Genomic DNA, 20,149 nt, shown 5'->3' with positions numbered 1-20,149 from the left:
TACACAGCACGGCACACTGCCCAGGCCATACACAGCACGGCGCACTGCCCAAGCCATACTGCCCAGGTCATACACAGCACGGCACACTGCCCAGGCCATACACAGCACGGCACACTGCCCAGGCCATACACAGCACGGCACACTGCCCAGGTCATACACAGCACGGCACACTGCCCAGGTCATACACAGCACGGCACACTGCCCAGGTCATACACAGCACGGCACACTGCCCAGGCCATACACAGCACGGCACACTGCCCGGGTCATACACAGCACGGCACACTGCCCAGGTCATACACAGCACGGCGCACTGCCCAAGCCATACTGCCCAGGCCATACACAGCACAGCACACTTCCCAGGCCATACACAGCATGGCACACTGCCCAGGCCATACACAGCACAGCACACTGCCCAGGCCATACACAGCACGGCACACTGCCCAGGCCATACACAGCACGGCACACTGCCCAGGCCATACATAGCACACTGCCCAGGCCATACACAGCACAGCACACTGCCCAGGCCATACACAGCACACTACCCAGGTCATACACAGCATGGCACTGCCCAGGCCATACACAGCACGGCACACTGCCCAGGCCATACACAGCACGGCACACTGCCCAGGCCATACATAGCACACTGCCCAGGCCATACACAGCACAGCACACTGCCCAGGCCATACACAGCACGGCACACTGCCCAGGCCATACACAGCATGGCAGGCACACTGCCCAGGCCATACACAGCACGGCACACTGCCCAGGCCATACACAGCACAGCACACTGCCCAGGCCATACACAGCACAGCACACTGCCCAGGCCATACACAGCATGGCACCGCTGGCCTTTACTGTGGCTATGGACTCTAAAGTGGATGTACCTCGTCATTTGATACTGATGTTGGCATCTTTAGATGACTTGAGGTCAGAAGTTTACTACTGTGCTCCTGCAGAACCAGCAACCCACAGTGGTAGCAATTTATGCCAAAAGTTAAAATATAAAAATTGCACCCATTTCTATGAGCTCAACTCAGAGACCAAACCAACGACAGCCACTACCTTCATAAACAGTGCTCAAATTTTATGACTTCTAAGTAATGCTTCTTACTATATGTACCTTGCCTAAGTGTCTTGGAATGCTATTTATAGAGAAAGGGTTAAGTCTTAAACTATTCCATTTTTATAAGAGGAAAATTGGAAGTAGAAAGAAAGTTTTCGGAGAGCCCTAGGCATTGAAGATGGTGAGGGAGCCCAGGAGTTCAGGGGCAGACTTAGCAATGAAAGAAGGGATGAACATGAGGACAGTGGCCATTTCAGCAGTCTTGGGAACTCAAGTGTGGTGGCCTGGAGTGATGATGAGGCCACAGCCACGAGGAGCACGTGCAAAAGGGCAGGTCTTATGGAGAACCCATTCTTTGTGTTTTCCAGCCTCTTGAACTACTCCACAAATGCTCACACCAGACAGCACTCGGTGCTACAAAACCTTCCTCTTCCGTAATTCTAACACTCTACCTTCCTCTGTGCCTGCATCCTAGCTGTCTTAGTATATGAGAAACTAATTCACAGTCAATTTCTGTTTGGAGATCAAATAACTTTACTGGGTTAAAGATGGGCGTTCGAAGACAAAGTCCAAAGCCAAAGAGGATGAAATTCTGGAGAATTCAGCAAGTGTTGCAGGAGACTGGGGAGATGTTTAGGGCAAGAAAAGCATATTCCTACCCCTGCCAACTGTCCCACAGTGGCCACCTATACACCCTGCTTTTAATGCACTGTTCTTTGTGCTGTGGATCCATTAACGTTATTGTAAAGTGGTACCTACATTATTCAAAAGGACTCAAGCCTGCATTTCCTCTCTTGCTACCTACTTCTCATGATCAAGCTTGATTGATTATATGACTTGATCGAAATATCTTAAGAGAGTCCAAAGGCGAAAGCAACCATAAAACTAAATGAGGTGCTTATATAGTTATGACCTCATGGATGTTTAAAGATGTAAAAGCAATATTCCTCCCCAATTTCATCATTATTTATTGTAGAAAACACAGTCTCCTTGAAGTTTATCAGACTGCAGGTCCAAATGCCCTTCAGAAAGGGCAAGGCACTTGGCATCTAGCTTAAGTGGCTCTTCTCTAAGTAACTAGTTCTTGCTTGCCAACTCATTTTTTTTTCTCTCTCTTTCCCCTCTTATATTTCCCAGGACAAATGTTCCCTTTCGCTTCACTGCCAGCCCCTCTCAGCCTCAGGTAAGTGGAGATTCCAAGGGTTATTGGGAGCCCACATGCTGGTGTTGCACACAGGAACCGTGGAACAGCGAGAGTGAAGTCGGCCTGTGTTATTACCCTTGCTCTTACTCTGTGTAATCTTGGTTGTGACTGAGGTCTTGGACACATTTAATATTACCACCTGCATTGGGATAAAATAGGAGTCATGCTGTTTACTCCCAGTGTTCCTTGGGACATACTTCATTGTGAAAAGTAATGTGTCTGATATGTTCCGAGGAATGTTAGACGTACTGGGTGCTGTGGGAAAGAGGAGGAGATAAACACAGACTCTGCTATTGTCGACTTCCTGGTGATTGAGATGGGGGCAGGGAGAGAGAGAGTGGAAGGCTGATGGTAGACAGATATGCAAACAGCTGTTCTGAACATATAAAAATAAGACTGATTTCCATTCCTGCCATATTGGCAGATTAAATATGTGTCCTGTCGGTAAAAATAATTAGCTATTTTTATGTGCTCCTCAATAAAAAATAACCACAAGCAGAATAGAAACATGAAACTATTTTTCTAAAGGTTGTTTTCCTGATGACATTTCTAACTACCCTTTTTTCCCCCTTTCATGGTTTCTGAAAGACTCTCTGCTCTAACAAGTTTAAAACGGGTTTTTGGCTCTATGTAGTGGTTCACACCTTTACCCTACCACTCTAAACACCAAAACCAAGACAAGAGAAATGTGAGTTAGAGGCCAGTCTGAGCTACATAGTGAGTTTCAAGCTACCCTCACAGCTACATACTGAGACACTGTCTCATAACAGAAAGAAAAGACTAGTCCGTATGCCACAATACTTATGCTATGTTTTTTTAAGGCTTTAATATGTTTTGCTTATAAAAGGTTACTTACTTTTGTTTTGAATATAATAAAACTGGTGAGTGGGGTGGGGGGGCACACAACTTGATTTGTGGCTTCTGCCCATTCCTGTGGTGTAAATTCCTCCACTATGGCAGATTTCCCATGGCCGACATGATGTCATTGATCACGCTGGGAACAGATGTACAAAGCAGTGCCCCAAACCTGTAGAAAGGAACACCTACTTTTGTTTTGTAGTGCTGGGGATTGAACTCTGGACCTTGTACATGCTAAGTAAGCACTTGACCCACTGAGCCACATCTCTGACCTTCAACAAAGCTAAGATTGAAGTTTTCTTTCTGTGAAAGTCATCCTATCTAATGATGCCCAATGGCAAGAAAGGTCACAGGGCACGATTTGTTCTTCTTCATTGTTATTGACCATTTAAAACAAGTGGGATTTAGAGGGCTAGGTAAGTGGTCCAGTAATAAGACACTTGCTACTCTGCAGAGGACCTGGATTTGGTTCCTAGTACCCACATGATGGCCCATGGCTGTATCAAACTCTAATTCTAGGGCATACAATGCCTTCTTCTGACCCCTGGGGCATTGTATCATGTGGTACACAGACATATATGCAGTCAAAACATACATAAAATATGAATAAAATCTTTCTTTCTGAATAAAACATATTTTAAGGCAGGGGTCTAAAACATTCCTTTGGGGTTTGTAGTGATTTAGAGATAAGTAAGACTGATAATTGTTTGACATATTGATAAGTGTTCAAAACTATTGACTGCTTATAAAATCACAAGCTATAAATATATAATCATTGCTAACAATAACACTTTTGAATCATAAAGTATGGCTGTCCTGGGAATCACCCTGGGACCTCTAGGCTCCTCTTTTGGAATAACCCTGTTTCATGTGTATATTTGAATCATGCTCCAAAATGCAGTCATGTAAGGCATGAAAAGATTTCTAAGTAGGAATGTGAGTGGCATTTCTTAATTCTGACATTCTATTTACATTGAATTAGTTCTCAAAACAGCATTAGTACAGGGGATACTGGAATGCAAAATTAAATTTTGACTTCTTTACCTCTTTTTTAAAATTTTATGTTTACTAGGTCTATAAGATACCAGTTTCATTAGGATGGGTTTCTACAAAGCCTAAATCACAAAACTTGATGTTTCTCATACAGTTGCCACACTTGAAATTATTGGGCTAAATTCTCATTTTCTCTTTTTTAAAATGTGTTAAAATGTTTTAAGAGTTAATAGGTTTTCCCAATGGATTCGTAACTGAGGTAGACAAATAGTGTCGCCTCTTTCTGTTAGCAATGTTGTCTGTGGGTCAGGAAAGATGGCTCAGGGGTCAAGAGTGCACATGGCTCCTACTAAAGACTGGAGTGAGTCACCAGCACCCACCTTGGCTGGCTCACAATGCCCGTCACTTGCCCTCTTCTGGCCTTTACAGTTACTCACGCATGTGACACACACACACACACACACACACAACACACAGAGAGAGAGAGAGAGAGAGAGAGAGAGAGAGAGAGTCTACTGATACTTGAAAAATACATTTACCCTAAATCACGAACTTATTTCAAGGGTTCAATGTCAGACTTAGTCTTTTGATCTAAATAGCTTCTCAGAACATCTCAGTTAGGAAAACAATTCTTTACCAAAAGGTTTAGAGGGAAGATGGTGCAAAGCTGATTCTTCCCTCTGACAAGATGGTCAACATTCTTGAGGAACAGGACTGTCTGCCCTTAAGGTGGAACTTCCTATTTCCCAACGGCCACACAGAAGAAAACTGTTGTCTGATGTGATATCCTGTGTATCTCTGCTTTTAGAAAAGGCTGACAGCAGACAGCTTAAGTAGGAAATGGAATGAAGCACAGTCTAAGTTAATTGATAAGAGATGTCTGTATCAGAAAATAAAAAGGCAGCCGCATGTAAATGGCCACTGACTTTTGAGGCTATCTTCCCCGCATGGGGCCTGTGCAGAACAGTTTGCTGCTTATCGCGTATGAGATGGATGGAGGACAGAAACAGTAGCCGTCCACTGAGCTTTGCATCTGTGACTGACACACGGTAGAGAAAACAGTCCCACACATGGTTTGTGTTTCTACACACATTTCCTAAGATGAATAAATCACGTCTCTCTTGTCCTCATTCTCAGTACTTTCTGTACAAATTTCCTGAAGATGTGGACTCCGTTATCATTAAAGTGGTGTCTGAGAAGGCTTATCCGTGTTCGGTTGTCTCCGTTCAGAACATCATGGTGAGCTCTGACACTGCTGCTGGCCTTCTAGCATGCAAGATTCTAGTATTCCAGAATAGATGGGGGGGGGGTGCGTGATCCTCCTACTACCTATCATCCCCAAATGCCAAATAATGACATTTCACGCACATGAGTGGGCAGTCCATGGTTGCTGACATTGATGAGAGATGAGAAGTATCTCACTGACAAAAAGAACATCCAGTTGGAAGTTCAGTGAGAAAAATAAAATAAAAGCAAGCCTACCGCTTGTTTTGTTTTAGATTGTTGTCATGACATTTAGATTGTGTCCTTTCTGCAACACAAGATGTTAACCAAAAAAAATAGGAAATATTACATACTTTAAAAAAAATTAAGATTTATTTATTTATTATTATGTATACAGCATGTATGACTGCAGGCCAGCAGAGGGCACCAGATCTCATTACAGATGGTTGTGAGCCACCATGTGGGTGCTGGGAATTGAACTCAGGACCTCTGGAAGAGCAGTCAGTGCTCTTAACCTCTGAGCCATCTCTCCAGCCCCAATATTATATACTTCAAGGCAATCTTTTTATAGTTCTCTTCAATATAGAGTGATTCTGGCATGTTAGGTCAAAGTCCACACTTTAAGAGATGCATTTCATGACTGTTCTGCTGAAAACTTTCCATGGTATCTAGATTAGAAGACTGCCCCAACCTGTGATCCAGGTAGTACAGCCCCGTCACATGCTTATGGAGTGACATCACAGGACAGAGCTGATGATCTCTTTTTTAAATCTCTCATGTGCTTTAGTGTCCAGTGTATGATCTGGACCACAACGTGGAATTCAATGGTGTCTATCAGTCCATGACCAAGAAAGCTGCCATCACGCTACAGGTGAGACATTGCTTCTGAAGTCACAAGAGTCGTGGGATTCAACTGATAGTCACTTACCCATGGACCAGCATCCAAAGGAGATGGCTGTCCATTGTGTACCTTGGATCTCTTTTCTTTCCAATTAGTTTAAAAATGAATAGTGCTTCGCCTGCGGTGGGTGCCTGGGTGGTGGTGGGCAATGCTATCTTTCCAGGCTTTCTTTCTTTTCCTTGGGGGGTTCTTGGGAATCTTCAATGCAGTAGGACATATATCTGACGATCACTTATAGAATTAAGTCCAGATGAGGTTCCAATTTATTCAGTGAAGTGTGACAATTTAGGGTAAAACTTATTACAGCCATTAAAGCAATTTAACATTATAATAATGTCTACCAGTAGCACTCACTAAAAGTTGGACTCAACTCCAGAGAGAATAACAGATTCAAAGGCATATGAGCCTTATTCATGCAGCACTTTGCCCTTTTGGTATCTGACTAAACTATTACTTCAGTGGTATTTTATAGCAAACATGTACATATATTATGTCATCACATCCCAAGAGACATTCTACCCCACTCTCTGGGTTGGTAATTAAGAAATCTGTGACTTGATCTGTCTGTGTAGCATAAGACAACTTTGTTGTTGATGAATAGACAAAATATGCAGAGAAGCAAAGTGTAATTTAGATATGAGACCTAAAATATTTCCACCAGTCAAACTTCAGATTTTGAGCATCTCAGACTTAATACCCCAAATGTCTTGCCGTCCATGTTTATTTCTTCCTTCGTATACCAGAATGATGTGGTCCCCAATTTAAAAAGGACACACACACACAAACAGCAACAGTAGGTGTTTTCATTTGCTTTCTAGTGCTGTATAAAACATCATGACCAAAGGCATGATGAGGAAGAAAGTGTTTATTTGGCTTACACCTCCACATTACAGTTCATCATGGAGGAAAGCAAGGGTGAGAACTCCAGGCAAGAACCTGGAGGCAGGAACTGAACCAGAGGCCATGGAGGAATACTGCTTACTGGATTTCTTTCCATAGCTCATCCAGCGTGCCCTCCCACATCAATCATTAATCAAGGAAATGCTCCACAGACTTGCCTACAGACAAATCCTAGGAAGGCATTTTCTCAGTTGAGAGTCTCTCCTCCCAAATGAACCTAGTTTGTGTCAAGCTGACAAGTATTATATCAGGCTAATAAAGGGTAAACATAGTCATATCGACCATGTCTACCTTCTGTGGATCTGGCACTAAATTGCTACTTCACTTTTCTGAGCATGTGCTTTAGTTTTAGACATTTTCTAAGTGAACTAAACACAATATCAGAAATTTGAGCATGACAAAAAGGCCTGGGTTAAAGAACTTGAGTGTGTGGTTATGTTGTTAACCCCACTTGAACCAAACTGAGGAGGGATGGGTACAGAAGTCAAAGGCACCACGGCCACAGCTCGTCTTCCTTCCTGAGTCCTCCATCTCCCAATCCTGCATTATTTATTTAACTACTTACGGCATGATTTTAGAGAAGTTATTTATTATTAGATTTTAAAATAAAACAGGTACATTTCTGTGTGTGCCTGTAATGCCAGCGCTCAAGATGCTGAGGCAGGAGGATCAAGAGTTCAAGGTCAATATAGGCTACGTAACAAGACCATCTTCAATATATGTGAGCTTATATGTACATGTGTTTATACAATATTATTTGTTAACTCTAGGCTATTGCTCATTGTGTTTATTACAGCACTAAGTCCTCAAGTCGGCACAGATTTTGATCTCCATGTACCTACTTATACTTGTACATTCTTGTATGACGTAATGCTCATGGCTGGTCTGGAGTAGACAATGGGGCTGCAGAAGCCCTTTCTGGGCATTTAGAGGACAGGCGTGAACTTCTCTTTTCTTCCTTTCTTTTACTGTCCCTCACCCCCATGGAATTCTCCTCCGGGCTGTCTTTCTTCCCTGCGAATCATGAGGTTATTATGTCTTACATAGAAGAAGGATTTTCCAGACGAGCAGTTCTTTGTGGTGTTTGTGATAAAACCTGAAGATTACACGTGTGGGGGATCTTTCTCCATCCAGGGTAAGAGGCACCGAGGCATGCTTGGGAGGGAGGGAGGGAGGGAGGGAGGGAGGGAGGGAGGGAGGGAGGGAGGGAGGGAAAGGAAGCCAAAAGCTCATCTCTAGTTCTGACTGGGGCCCTAACAGCATTGACTTGCTTGACAAGGCACTCGAGAGACACTTGGATAAAAAATAAAATGAAGATAATCCTCTATCTAAAGGCAGTATTGGTACTACAAAATGTCGTTCAGTACCTTCAGCTTTCTAATACAATATTTTGAATTCTTTGAGCATTGAATACAATGTATTTTGATCATGTTCAACCCCTACTTCAGTGCTTAGCTCTTCTCCACTCAGCCCACCACCTCTCCACTTCCTCCCAACATCAGGTCCTTTTTATTATTTATTTTTTACATAACACACAGAGTCCGATTTGCAATGATTGTATATTCCTGGGTGTGGGGTCATCCACTGGACTTTGGTCAATCTATGAGGGACCACACTTTTAAAGAAAGCTGTCTTTTCCTCCCCCAGAGGCCGTTAACTGTCAGTAGCTCCTCAGTTAGGAGTGAAGGCTCATGAGCTCCTCTCCCTCAGTGCTAACATGGTGATTGGCTTGACTTTGTGCAGTTTTTCAGCTTTTTAAAAGCTTTATGCCAGGCCGTATAAAGTGAGTTTGCTTAGTGGGCATCTCGTTTGTATTGGTGAAATTATTAAGGCCACTTCATGTAGTTAAAAGGGAGGTTTATTTTGTGGGGTAACTTACAAATGAAGGGGTAGGTTGCAGGGTCTGGCAAAGGTATAGAGCAGTCCGGCGGTGTTCTCTGGAGAACTCTGCTCGGTCTACCTCCTGCGTCCAGGGTCCCGGAACCAAGAGAGCGACCTCCTCTTGACCCTCGGTCTTCAACTCCCTCCTCTGCCCCGCCTTGTGGGCGTGATCATTACCGAAGCCTCAATGGGGGTTGGAACTTCCAGGCCAGTGCTGGGATGGCTATTCAAGGGTCTGTTTCCTGGGCTGGTGAGACTGCCAAGCCAACTGACTTGAGTCCATCCTCCATCCATCCCTGGGCACTCTATGATGGAAGGATAGGATCAGCTCCAGCAAGTTGTCCTACACAAACACACACACACACACACACACACACACACACACACACACACACACACACACGCACACACACACATTAAAAGTCCATTTCCTAATATGGAGCCACTTATATGGATCAGCAGTCAGCCCTTCCACAAAGATGTACAAGGAAAACCTGAAGTTTACCATCTCAGTTGCCAAAATTGTACCTGACAAGACAATAGAAAGCCAAATGTGCTGACTTATCCTGACAACACGGGGTTATATAAGCTCCGGTGCCTATACAAATAGTTGTATTGCCCAGAGAGTAGACTGTTAATTGAGAACACAGACCCCCCCCACCCCCACCAATAGGCCACATGTCACCAACACAGGGAGTGTTTTCTGTTGGCTATAGCATGGCTCCCTTGGTGTCAGTTGACATTTCTGCTTGGGTGTGCTTTAATCTCTTAATTTTGTAGCTTGCCAGTGTCTAATGCTCCTTGAGAAACTCTAGGGCCTTTGATGACTAGGTAAAGAAAAACAGATTTTCACTGGCTAGGAAAAATGCCAGCTAAAGAGGATGTAGCTGTCTGTTTGGGGCACATTTTTCTTGAGACGTTTGTGGACATCAGGAGAAAGGTCAAGTCTCTACAGTGGAGAAGGAAGGCTGCTATTCCATTTCATGTATGCTTCTAACATGCATGGTTGCAAAGGCCAACAAAAGAGACTTAGCAGAGGGACCCCGATGGCTCAGATGTTGGATTTTATTCCAGTTCTTGTACAATGGTCAGAGTAGATTCTGGACATTGTCTGATACAACTGTTCAGAATGGAGGGTGAGAGTCTGACCTCTGACCCTCTGCGCTTTGTACCTTGTCTGTTTGTGTGTTGTTGCTTTGTTTTGGGGTTTTGTTATTGTTGTTTGTTTATTTCTTTGGGTTTTGTTGTTGTTGTTGTTGTTGTTGTTTCTGCCAGAAAATGAAAACCAGACCTGGAACCTGCAACGATCAAAGAACCTGAAAGTGACCATTGTCCCATCCGTCAAAGGTTGGTGTGGGCTCTGGAGTGTGGTGGAGAGAGTCTCGTGTTGGGAGATCTATCACGTAATTGTAATTCAATGTTAAACGCCTTCCCCTCTAGGGGAGCCTTCATAAGAATACTAAAGTCTACTTAACCTGGAGATAGAAGTAGATCTTTTTGAAGAGAAATAGGCGTGCTAGGGGTGTGGTTTAGTGGCAGAATGCTTGCCTAACTTGTATGAAGCCCTCCAGCATAGAAAGGCCCGGGATGGGGGGGGAGAGAAGGGGTGAGGGGGGTGGATAGAGAAAAGGAAGGAGGAAGGGAGAGAAGAAGAGGGGAGAGGAGGGGAAATAAAGGACATGAGGGAAGGAGGAGGAGAAGACAGGAAAGAGGAGACTCAATTCTAGAGTTGTATACACTGACGCCCCCACCCCGCTTCCAAGGGCAGTCATCCCTATGAAGCTGCTTGTGGGTGGCGTCAGGGTAGCCTCCCATACTTCACAGCTTCAGTGAAAATACATTGGGATTTAAGAATGGGCGTGATGGAGGCTGACTCTTGAAGCTGTGCTGTTCCCAATATAGTCCTCCTCTTCCCAAGGACAAGCTGACGAAAGCTGTTTCTTTCTCCCCAGAATCTGTGTATGTGAAATCCAGTCTTTTCAGTACATTCATTTTCTTGTCCTTCTACTTGGGATGCCTGCTGGTCATGCTTGTCCATCACATGAGGTAGGTCTGTGGTCTTTTCCATCTCCTTTGCCTCCCCACGTGATGCTTAGAACACGGGCTTTGGAACACCTTGACAGGCCGCTAACTGAGATCTTGGGCAAGCTGCTTGTCCTCCTGGACCTGAACTTAAGGTTTGTCATCTGTGCAAGGAGACAATGGTTGACTCACTTGCCGGTCTAAAGTCAGTGTCCCACAAAACACGCTGGTCGAGTTTTCATTATGAAACCACAACAAAAAAAGCAACGGGGCTGTTCTTATACCTGAGAACATTCGCTGTAAATCACATAGATGGCAGCTTTTCCCAGCATAGAATCTAGAAACAGACTTAAGCATTCTGTTGAAAGTAAGCTCAGTGCCTAAATAAATCTGGAGGTACAGCCAATAGCAGGAGTGACGTGCTTTGTTACATATTATTACCAGGCGCACCAATTTCCTAGTAAATCGTTCCTTTAGGACAAAAGGGAGAGGTAGGTAAGCTGCAGTCTGATCAAGGAAATGCCCCTGCCTAAGGATTTGGAGGCCCTGGTTAAAAACATAAATAAATAAGATCTTATAACACTCTTGGCCTCTCTCAGCGGGGCTGAGCTTTGAGAATTCTGTTTTTGTTATGCTTTCTGCGAAATAACTACAAGAGGATGGCAGGAGACTTCCAATAAACAAATGTTGTTTTCCCTCTCCTCTTAAACATGGGAGGGGGGAAAGGCAGCAGAGAGCTGTGAGCACACTAGACCGGAGGCACACCGACTGTGAGGAGCGCTCCTTGACAGAGCAATCATAGTAGCAAGGGCCCATCTCTCCCTCAGTAAACAACTCTCTTCTACACCCTCAGAAAGCCTTTGAGTTGAGATACTGCCTTCAGAAACGCCCCACTCCCCACCAGGGCATGCCTAGAATCCCACCACTCAGGAGGGGGGCCGGCTAGGAAGTGTAGCGTCGTCGACACAAACTACTTAGAGAGTTCAAGGCCAGCCTGAGCTACAGCATAAAGATTCTGCCTCTGAAAACCAAGGGCTGGGAGTGTGACTCAGTGGTTAGTGCTTCCTAAAGTGTGTGCAAGTCCTGGGTCTGAGCCTCAGCACAACTGAAACACTAAATAAAAACAGGTCCACCACTCGCCAAACATGGGTGGATTTAAGCACCAAAATAATTGGGAATCACACATTATTTGGAAAAAAATGAAAATACGTGAAGAAATAAATAACAATAAATATATAACCAGTGAATTCAGCAAATTGAGAACAACAGCTGCCCATCAGTATTCCAACAAATACTGATGCTAAAATGAATGTATCTCCCCTATAGCAGCCCAAGGGCTGCTGGTAAACGCAGAGGAAATGCTCGGGTTTGAAAAGCATTTGCAAACATCACAGCTCACACTAGCTCAGGTTGAGAATCGTCAATAGATCCAGGTCTGGTAGCACAGACTACTGGGAAGGCTGAGGAAGAGGTTTGAAAGTTCAAGAGCTGCCTGAGCTACAGAATGAGTCTTAGTTAGCCTAAGCCACTTAGTGAGACCCTGCCTTGACGTAAAAGGTTTAAAAAACAAGTCTGTGGCTATAGCTCCAAAACTAAGAACGTAAAGCAGAGTCATCGATGAATACTTAGTTGAGGCGAGTCAGACGAGGAACAGGGTGTTTGTGTAGCTTCACATATTGCTAAGCCATAAGGGAAAAATAATAAATATACAGCGAGGAAATAAATCACACTGACCTGTCAATCAAAATAAATACTATCAAAGAGAAAGTGAGCAGTGTGTGTCTCCAGATATGACACCATTCTGGGAGGGACACGGCGTTACTCCTTGTTGCTTCCTACAAATGTATATTTTGAATCTAATCAAGTGGAAACATTAGACCCAAAAAACATCATAAAAGGGGCAAAAGGATATGGAAAGGGTCCTATTAGAGGAGATGATAGGTGTGAAACTAAAGACAGTGTGTGACCTTAGATTGGATCTTGCACTTAAAGAAAAAGTATACCAGAAAGGATAGTTTTAGGCCAGTTGAAATGAGAAAACAAACAGTAGATGAAATTCTGTAATCCTAGCTACTCTGGGTGTAAAGGAGGAAGATCTCGAATTCAAGGTCAGCCTGAGCTACAGAGAGATTCAAGACCAGCCTGGGCAACTTAGGGAGACACTGCCTTAAAACAATAAATAAGCAGTGGGCTAGGACATAACCCAGTGGCAGAGTGCTTGCCTAGCATGTATGAAGCCCTAGGTTCAACGCCCAGCAACACATTAAATTAATATATGTGCAAGTGTTAAATTTATAGAATTTGATATTTTCTTCACTCTATAGACATGTGGAGGGTAAAAATCTATAACAACTTCAAATGACTTTCAAATAGCACAGAAAAGTTAATATACATATAGATGAGTACATGCTGGAAATTAAGACCCATGTAGATGTTGTTGGTTGGTTTTGATCTTTTGAGGGGCCCACCATCTAGTTCCCAAATATATCACACACAAAGGCTTATTCTTAATATAAATGCCCAGCCTTAGCTTGGCTTATTTCTTGCCAGCTTTTCTTAAATTATCCTGTCTACCTTTTGCCTCTGGGCTTTTACCTTTCTCTTACTTCTGTATATCTTACTTTCACTCTTACTCCGTGGCTGGGTGGCTGGGTGGCTGGCACCTCCCCTTGTTCTCTTGCTCCTTCTATTTATTCTCTCTGCCTGCCAGCCCCGCCTATCCTTTCTCAGCCCAGCTCTTTTTTAGACCAATCAGGTGTTTTAGACAGGCACAGCAATACAGCTTCACAGAGTTAAACAAATGCAACATAAAAGAATGCAACCCAACTTTGCATCATTAAGCAAATGTCCCACAGCATAAAAAAATGTAACACATCTTAAAATAATAGTCTACCACATGTAGATGACCACATGCTATAAATTAACATATATGTGGATGAGTACACGCTATACGTTTGGGAAAGGAGAGCTGAGACAGAGCTAAAGCTGGGTTTATTGTAGACATTATGGAGGCAGAGGCAAGAGGATTGTTGAATTCCATGTCGAAGAAGAAGGAGAAGGGGAGGAGGAGGAGGAGGAGGAGGAGGAGGAGGAGGAGGAGGAGGAAGAAGAAGAAGAAGAAGAAGAAGAAGAAGAAGAAGAAGAAGAAGAAGAGAAAAGAAAAGAAGGGAGGGAGGGAGGGAGGGAGGGGAGGGAGGGAGGAAGGAAGGCAGAGGAGGGAGGGAGAGAAGGGGAGAGGGAGAGAGATAGAGGGGAAATGCCAACAAGTGAATCAAGGTAAAGGATGCATTGACAGATATTCTATTTTCTCTACTCATCCTTGAAACATCCCTGTAAATCTGAAATTATTTTAAAATACAAAATTAAAAGCAGAGCTGGACAAGGTGGTGCCTACTTGTGACCCCAGTGCTCAGCACTCAAGAGTTGGAGGTAGGAGGATTGAGAGTTCAAGGTCATTTGTCCTTGGCTCCATTGTGTGTTTGAGGCTAAATGAGATCCTGACTTAAAAAAAAAGTATTAAAAACAAAAGCTTAGAAAAGTATATACATGAAGGGTACAAGTTACTGTTTCTAATGTGTTAAATATAACTGTATATCTGCTATGCACCTGACAGTGTGCTGAGCCGTTGCGGGGTTATCACACCCAATGCCCCAGCCACTATTACTGGGCTACTGTGATTATTACTATGTGGAAGGTTAAGGAAATAGAAGCATAGAGTAGGTGAGCAATTTCATCAAAGATTCACAGTCAGTACCTGAAGGAGCTAGGATTTGAACCCAGGCAGCTGGGCTCTAGAGCCTAAAGTCTTCAACAGGCTTGATCCAAGTCGGTCTTGAGTGGTAGAGGCATGCGACACATGGCAGTTCTGAGCCAGTGAAGTGTGACCACCAGTCTACACCTCAGTCATGATTGTATGGTGGCCCCAAAAGTTCCCGTTTTGCTTCAGATGGCTCCAGGGTCACAGGAAAGAGCCCACAGTCTGCCTCTTAGCAAGACTTCTTTCTTACGTTTTAGGTTGAGAAACCAGAATCATTTCTCTTCAGGCAGCTGAGACGTGCCATCAACACCCAAACAGATGAAAGCTGAGCTAATGGCTCCCTCTTAGTCACCGTCTCTGAAGCTGTGGTTCAGCAGCTGAAGCGAGCAGTCTCTGAAACTTGTGCCCAGATTCTGTTGAAAGTTCACAGCAGATGACTTCACTCCAGTCAAATGCACAAGCATAGACTCTCTTTCCAAATATAGACAAGCTGAAATAGAAATCTAGAGACACAGAACCATTTGGCATTCTAAAGAGGGGACTAGACCGAGGGGGAAATGCTAATAGGAGAGCTTTCCCTCTGTTGAACTGAGTAAAACAAAGTTTTCCACTCAGCTATGGGAAGCTCTCTCAACCTAATGCCATTTGCTCGGTGAGTCCTTACATTGTCTGATTAACACGTGTGGGATGTATAGCCCATCCTATGAGTTCATAAGGACCACTTGGAAGAGCCATGGCCCCGGGTCCAAGGGATGCTAAGAGCTTTCCCAAGTGTCTTCCTGATGTCCTGTCATACAAATACCATTTCCTTCTCACTTCTGCCTCCCATCTCACGTATTTATTCATCCCCCTACAAGGGATGTGCAGGCATGGAGTCAAGCACCGAGTGTGTGTTCTCTTGTTTTTATCAACCACCTAACACTCTCTAAGTCCAACCACCTGGTTCTGGGTACGTATCTTTCTCATTGATTCTTTTACCCACTGCCGTGTTGTCACTTTAAAAAAATGGCCATATACAGCATACAGCAACCACAGAAGACCATGAGTTAGCCAATGGTTCTGTTTTGATTAATATCTCCAAATGGTGCTTTTAGGAAAAAAAAAATGACTTCATTGAGAAAAGAAATCATAAAGCATCAATTCATTTCTTGCTGGTATACAATCCAGAGAATTTTAGTATTATCACAGCTGGGCTCTTATATCTCAGCTGGATGTCATCACAAAATGTGACCTGCTGGCTGATCCAAGAAACTGACAGTCCCAGAATGCCTTCAGTAGCACTTGGACTCTGTACTCCAGCGGGCCAGCCTGGGATTGTGGGATCTCAGGGAGAGCAGATGGGTGTGAGCCTCAGAAGAGTTCCCCTTATGGGAATGAAGGAGTCATGAGGCTAGCCCAGTTTCCAGACTGATTGTCCTGGTGCACCCATCTCGGGCAATCTAACATAGTTCCCATCTGCTATTATTTAAATTTGCTAACTAGATACTTCCTACCTCACCTTAGCTGTGGAAATTACTTAACTCCTCTCATGAAAAACTGTAGTGGTTCCAGAAGCTAATTCAAGCATGGGTAAAGCTCATTACTCTAAATATATTATATTACTTATATTATATATAATCTATAATATAATGTTTATTATATATAGTCTAGATGGTCACTTGCCCATCAGCACCACCAAATTTGATCAGAAAGACCTTCTCCACAGCATTCTTCTGGGTAGAATAGTCAGGCTGATTCCTATCAAGTACCATCTTGTTTTTTTCTAAAAAACAGAAGTTAACAAATTTATCCTAAAATACATATGAAGATGCAAAGGACATATGATAGCCAAGATCTTTGCATTTATACGTACATTATTTTCTGTATCTGCTCAAGTCTGGGAACCATGAGAGAAAGAAAATACAGGGTATCTGTCATTCCGAGAGTAGCTTAATTCACTTATATGACTATCTCTAGTTGCATCCATTTTCCTGTGAATGACATAACTTCATTCTTCAGTGTGTGTGTGTGTGTGTGTGTGTATAATTTCTTATACATTCCTCTGTTGGTGGACACCTAGGTTAACTCTGTAACTAAGTTATGAACAGTTTAACAATAAAGACTGGCGTGAGGGTGTTTCTGGGACATACATACTTGGTATGGTGTGGGTGGGTCATCAAGTAGGTCTGTATTCATTTTTTGAGGAACTTCCATGGTGATGCCACAATGGCAGGCTAGTTTATTTTGGCACTGGCAGTGTATAATGACTTCCATTGTTCATATCTTCTCCAATATATGTTGTTACTATTTTCTTTTCTTTTTTGTTTTTGTTTTTCAAGACAGAGTTTCTCCATGCAGCCCTGACTGGCCTCGAACTCCCTCTGTAGACTAGGCTGGCCTCGAACTCACAGAAACCCACCTGCTTCTGCCTCCTGAGTGCTGGGATGGAAGACATGCACCACCACCAGCCAGCTTATTTTCTTGATGACTTCCATTCTAACTATGGTCAGACTCAGTGTGTTTTGGTTTGGGTTTCTCTCATGACTACTGAGGTTGAACTTTTTCTTTTATGTTCATTGGCCATTTGTATCTCCACTCTAGAGAACTGCCTGTTCATTTAATTAGTCGATCATTTATTGATCAGGCTGATGGTTCCTTTTTTACTTCTTTTTTTAAATTCTTTTTTATTTCAGATATTAACCCTTCATCAGTCATAGAGCTGGCCAAGATTTATCCCATTCTGTAGGCAGTCTCTTTACTTGATTAACTGCTTCCTTTGCTATACAGAGAGAATAGCAAAAAAAAAAAAAAAAAAAAAAAAAAAAAAGAAAAAAAAAAAAAAGAAAGAAAACTTGAATAAAAAGAACAAAATTTAGAGGGCTTGACACTTCCTGATATCAGAATGTATTCCAAAGCCTTGATAATCAAGACTCTGCAGCTGATATAGTGGGATAGAGGAGAGAAGCCAAGAATAAACTCTTCTGAAAAACATGTTTATGCTTACTTTGTGTATGCGTGTCCATGCATGCATGCATGCATGCACACACATGCCTGATCATAGGACAAAGTGTGGAGGTCTGTAGCAGGATCTTAAAGAGTCTTACTAATAAAATCAAACCTGAGCCAGTTATTGGGGTGAATGCTGGAAGATCAGAGAAGCAGAACAAGCCACAGCAACTTCACTTCACCAGTTCCTCACCTGGTCTTGTTTCCTCAGACTGGAAGCTTCTGTGTCCTCAATTGCTCTCAGCTGAACTGCTGCTTGAAATCCTGAATGCTAAACCAGCCAAATGCTTAACTTAGTTCATGGTCCTCACGCCTTATATACCTTTCTGCTTTCTGTATCACTCCCTGGGATTAAAGGTGTGTGTCACCATGCCTGGCTGTTTCTAATGTGGCCTTGAACTCAGAGATCCAGAGGTATTTCTGCCTCTGGAATGCTAGGATTAAAGGCATGTGCTACCACTGCCTATCCTCATGTTTAATATTGTGACCGTCCTGTTCTCTGACCCCAGATAAGTTTATTTTGGGGAACACACAATATTTCGGGGAACACAATACCACCACAGAGGTCGACCAGAGGATAACTTGTGGGAGGTGTTTCTCTGTTTCCACCACATGGCTTCCAGGGGACCCAAGTCAAGTTGCTGGGTTTAGCAGCAACTCCCGCCACCCATTGAGCTATCTTGCCAATGAATTAACTCTTAATGGTTAGTTTTCTATAAAACCGTGCAGTAGAGAAAAGGTGTTTTTCTTTCAAAAGTGTGGTGCTATTAAAACTAGATATTATATAAAGAAAGAAATAGTGATGTTGGCTCCTACTTCATATCATATACAGATATTAACTCAACCTTGGATCAAAAACCTGAGTGGAAAAGCTAGAACCATAGAACTCTAAAGAGAAAATATGGGTGTAAATTGTGGCCTTGGATTAGATAATTCTTTCTTAGTCATCGAAAGGACAAACAAGAGACAGAGAAGGGAAAAAAAAATATGTTATATAAATTGAACTTTATAAACAATGAGACACTTTATGTTTCAACAATCACATCAATAAAGTAATACCATTGTCCACAATATGGGATAAAAATATTTGCAAATCATTTATCTAGTAAGGGCCTAGTATCTAGATAATACAAAAACTCTTACAACTCAGTAATAAAAAGAGATTATTTGAAACGAGTTACGGGGCTGAAGAGATAGCTCAGAGGTTAAGAGAGCTTCCAGTTCCCCCAGAGGATCCAAGTTTGATCCCCAGCACCGTTTTGTTCAGGGGGCTCACAACCACCTGTAACTCCAGCTTTGGGGGACCCAGTGTCTTCTTCTGGCCTCCGTGGGCATTGCATTTATGTGCACATAACCTGTACTCAGACAAACACAGATACACATAAAATTTTTTAAAAATTAAGTGATAAAAAATGGGTAAAAGATTTAAACAGATACTTCAAAGAAGACGTATAGATGATGCCCAGCAAGCACGTGAACAGACGTTCGTCATCAGCGCTTAGGGAAAAATGCAAACCTAAGCTGCAGTGAAGAGTCAAACTCTCAAGGTTAGGCATAATACAAATTTTTAAATAGAACATTGGAATTGGCAGAGCTGTAAAAAAAGGGAGTCCTCAGACTTGGCTAGCGGGAATGTGAAACAGGGTTTTCTCTATAGCCCCTGTGGAAAACAGTTTGGGAGAGTAAACCACAGGGTGGCCTCAGGCCTCCCCTTCTGGTTATATACCCGAGAGAAGTGAAGATATATCTATGGAAAAACACATGAATGCCGGGCGGTGGTGGTGCACACCTTTAATCCCAGCACTCCGGAGGTAGAGCCAGGTGGATCTCCGTGAGTTCGAGGCCAGCCTGGTCTACAGAGTGAGATCCAAGACAGGCACCAAAACTACACAGAGAAACCCTGTCTTGAAAAAAACCAAAAAGAAGAAAAGAAAGAAAAAAAAAAAGCCATGAACACAAGTGGTCATAGCAGTGTTGTTTAATAATACACAGCAAACGGAAACAATAGGAAGTATTCATTCATCAAAGGAACATAAATGAAATGTAGTATACACACACACACAAACACACACACACACACACACACACACACACACACACACACACACACTGGAATATGACTCAATGTTACAGCATGGATTAACCTTGAAAACAGGCTATATCAAGAAAGCCAGTCAAAAAAGTCTGCATGCACAATGATTTCATTTATATAAATTTTCTAGAAGAGGTAAAGTTACAAGGACAGAAAGTAGATGAGCAAGGGGACTAGGGGGAAGGGGACAACGAAGAGTAATCTCTAACAGACACAGCTTCTCTGGAGGGGGCCGTGAAAATGTTCTAAAATTAAATCATGGGGACAGT

General features: G+C 43.0%; 1 protein-coding gene across 2 annotated transcripts in view; it reads left to right on the top strand.

Moving 5' to 3' along the window:
* Sidt1 (SID1 transmembrane family member 1) overlaps nucleotides 1-20,149 on the top strand; it is a 93,380-nt gene that overhangs the window by 41,835 nt on the left and 31,396 nt on the right. For both annotated transcript variants that reach the window (XM_036203722.1, XM_036203721.1), the window contains exons 4-9: nucleotides 2,201-2,246; nucleotides 5,256-5,357; nucleotides 6,130-6,213; nucleotides 8,191-8,278; nucleotides 10,300-10,371; nucleotides 10,977-11,070. In XM_036203722.1, coding sequence (XP_036059615.1) covers nucleotides 2,201-2,246; nucleotides 5,256-5,357; nucleotides 6,130-6,213; nucleotides 8,191-8,278; nucleotides 10,300-10,371; nucleotides 10,977-11,070 — 486 coding nt within the window. The remainder of the gene's footprint in view (nucleotides 1-2,200; nucleotides 2,247-5,255; nucleotides 5,358-6,129; nucleotides 6,214-8,190; nucleotides 8,279-10,299; nucleotides 10,372-10,976; nucleotides 11,071-20,149) is intronic.

The sequence above is a fragment of the Onychomys torridus genome, chromosome 12, assembly GCF_903995425.1.
Source record: "Onychomys torridus chromosome 12, mOncTor1.1, whole genome shotgun sequence".
Taxonomy (NCBI): domain Eukaryota; kingdom Metazoa; phylum Chordata; class Mammalia; order Rodentia; family Cricetidae; genus Onychomys; species Onychomys torridus.
The sequence above is the reverse complement of the archived record's forward strand: the minus strand, read 5'-3'. Positions and strand labels throughout refer to the sequence as shown.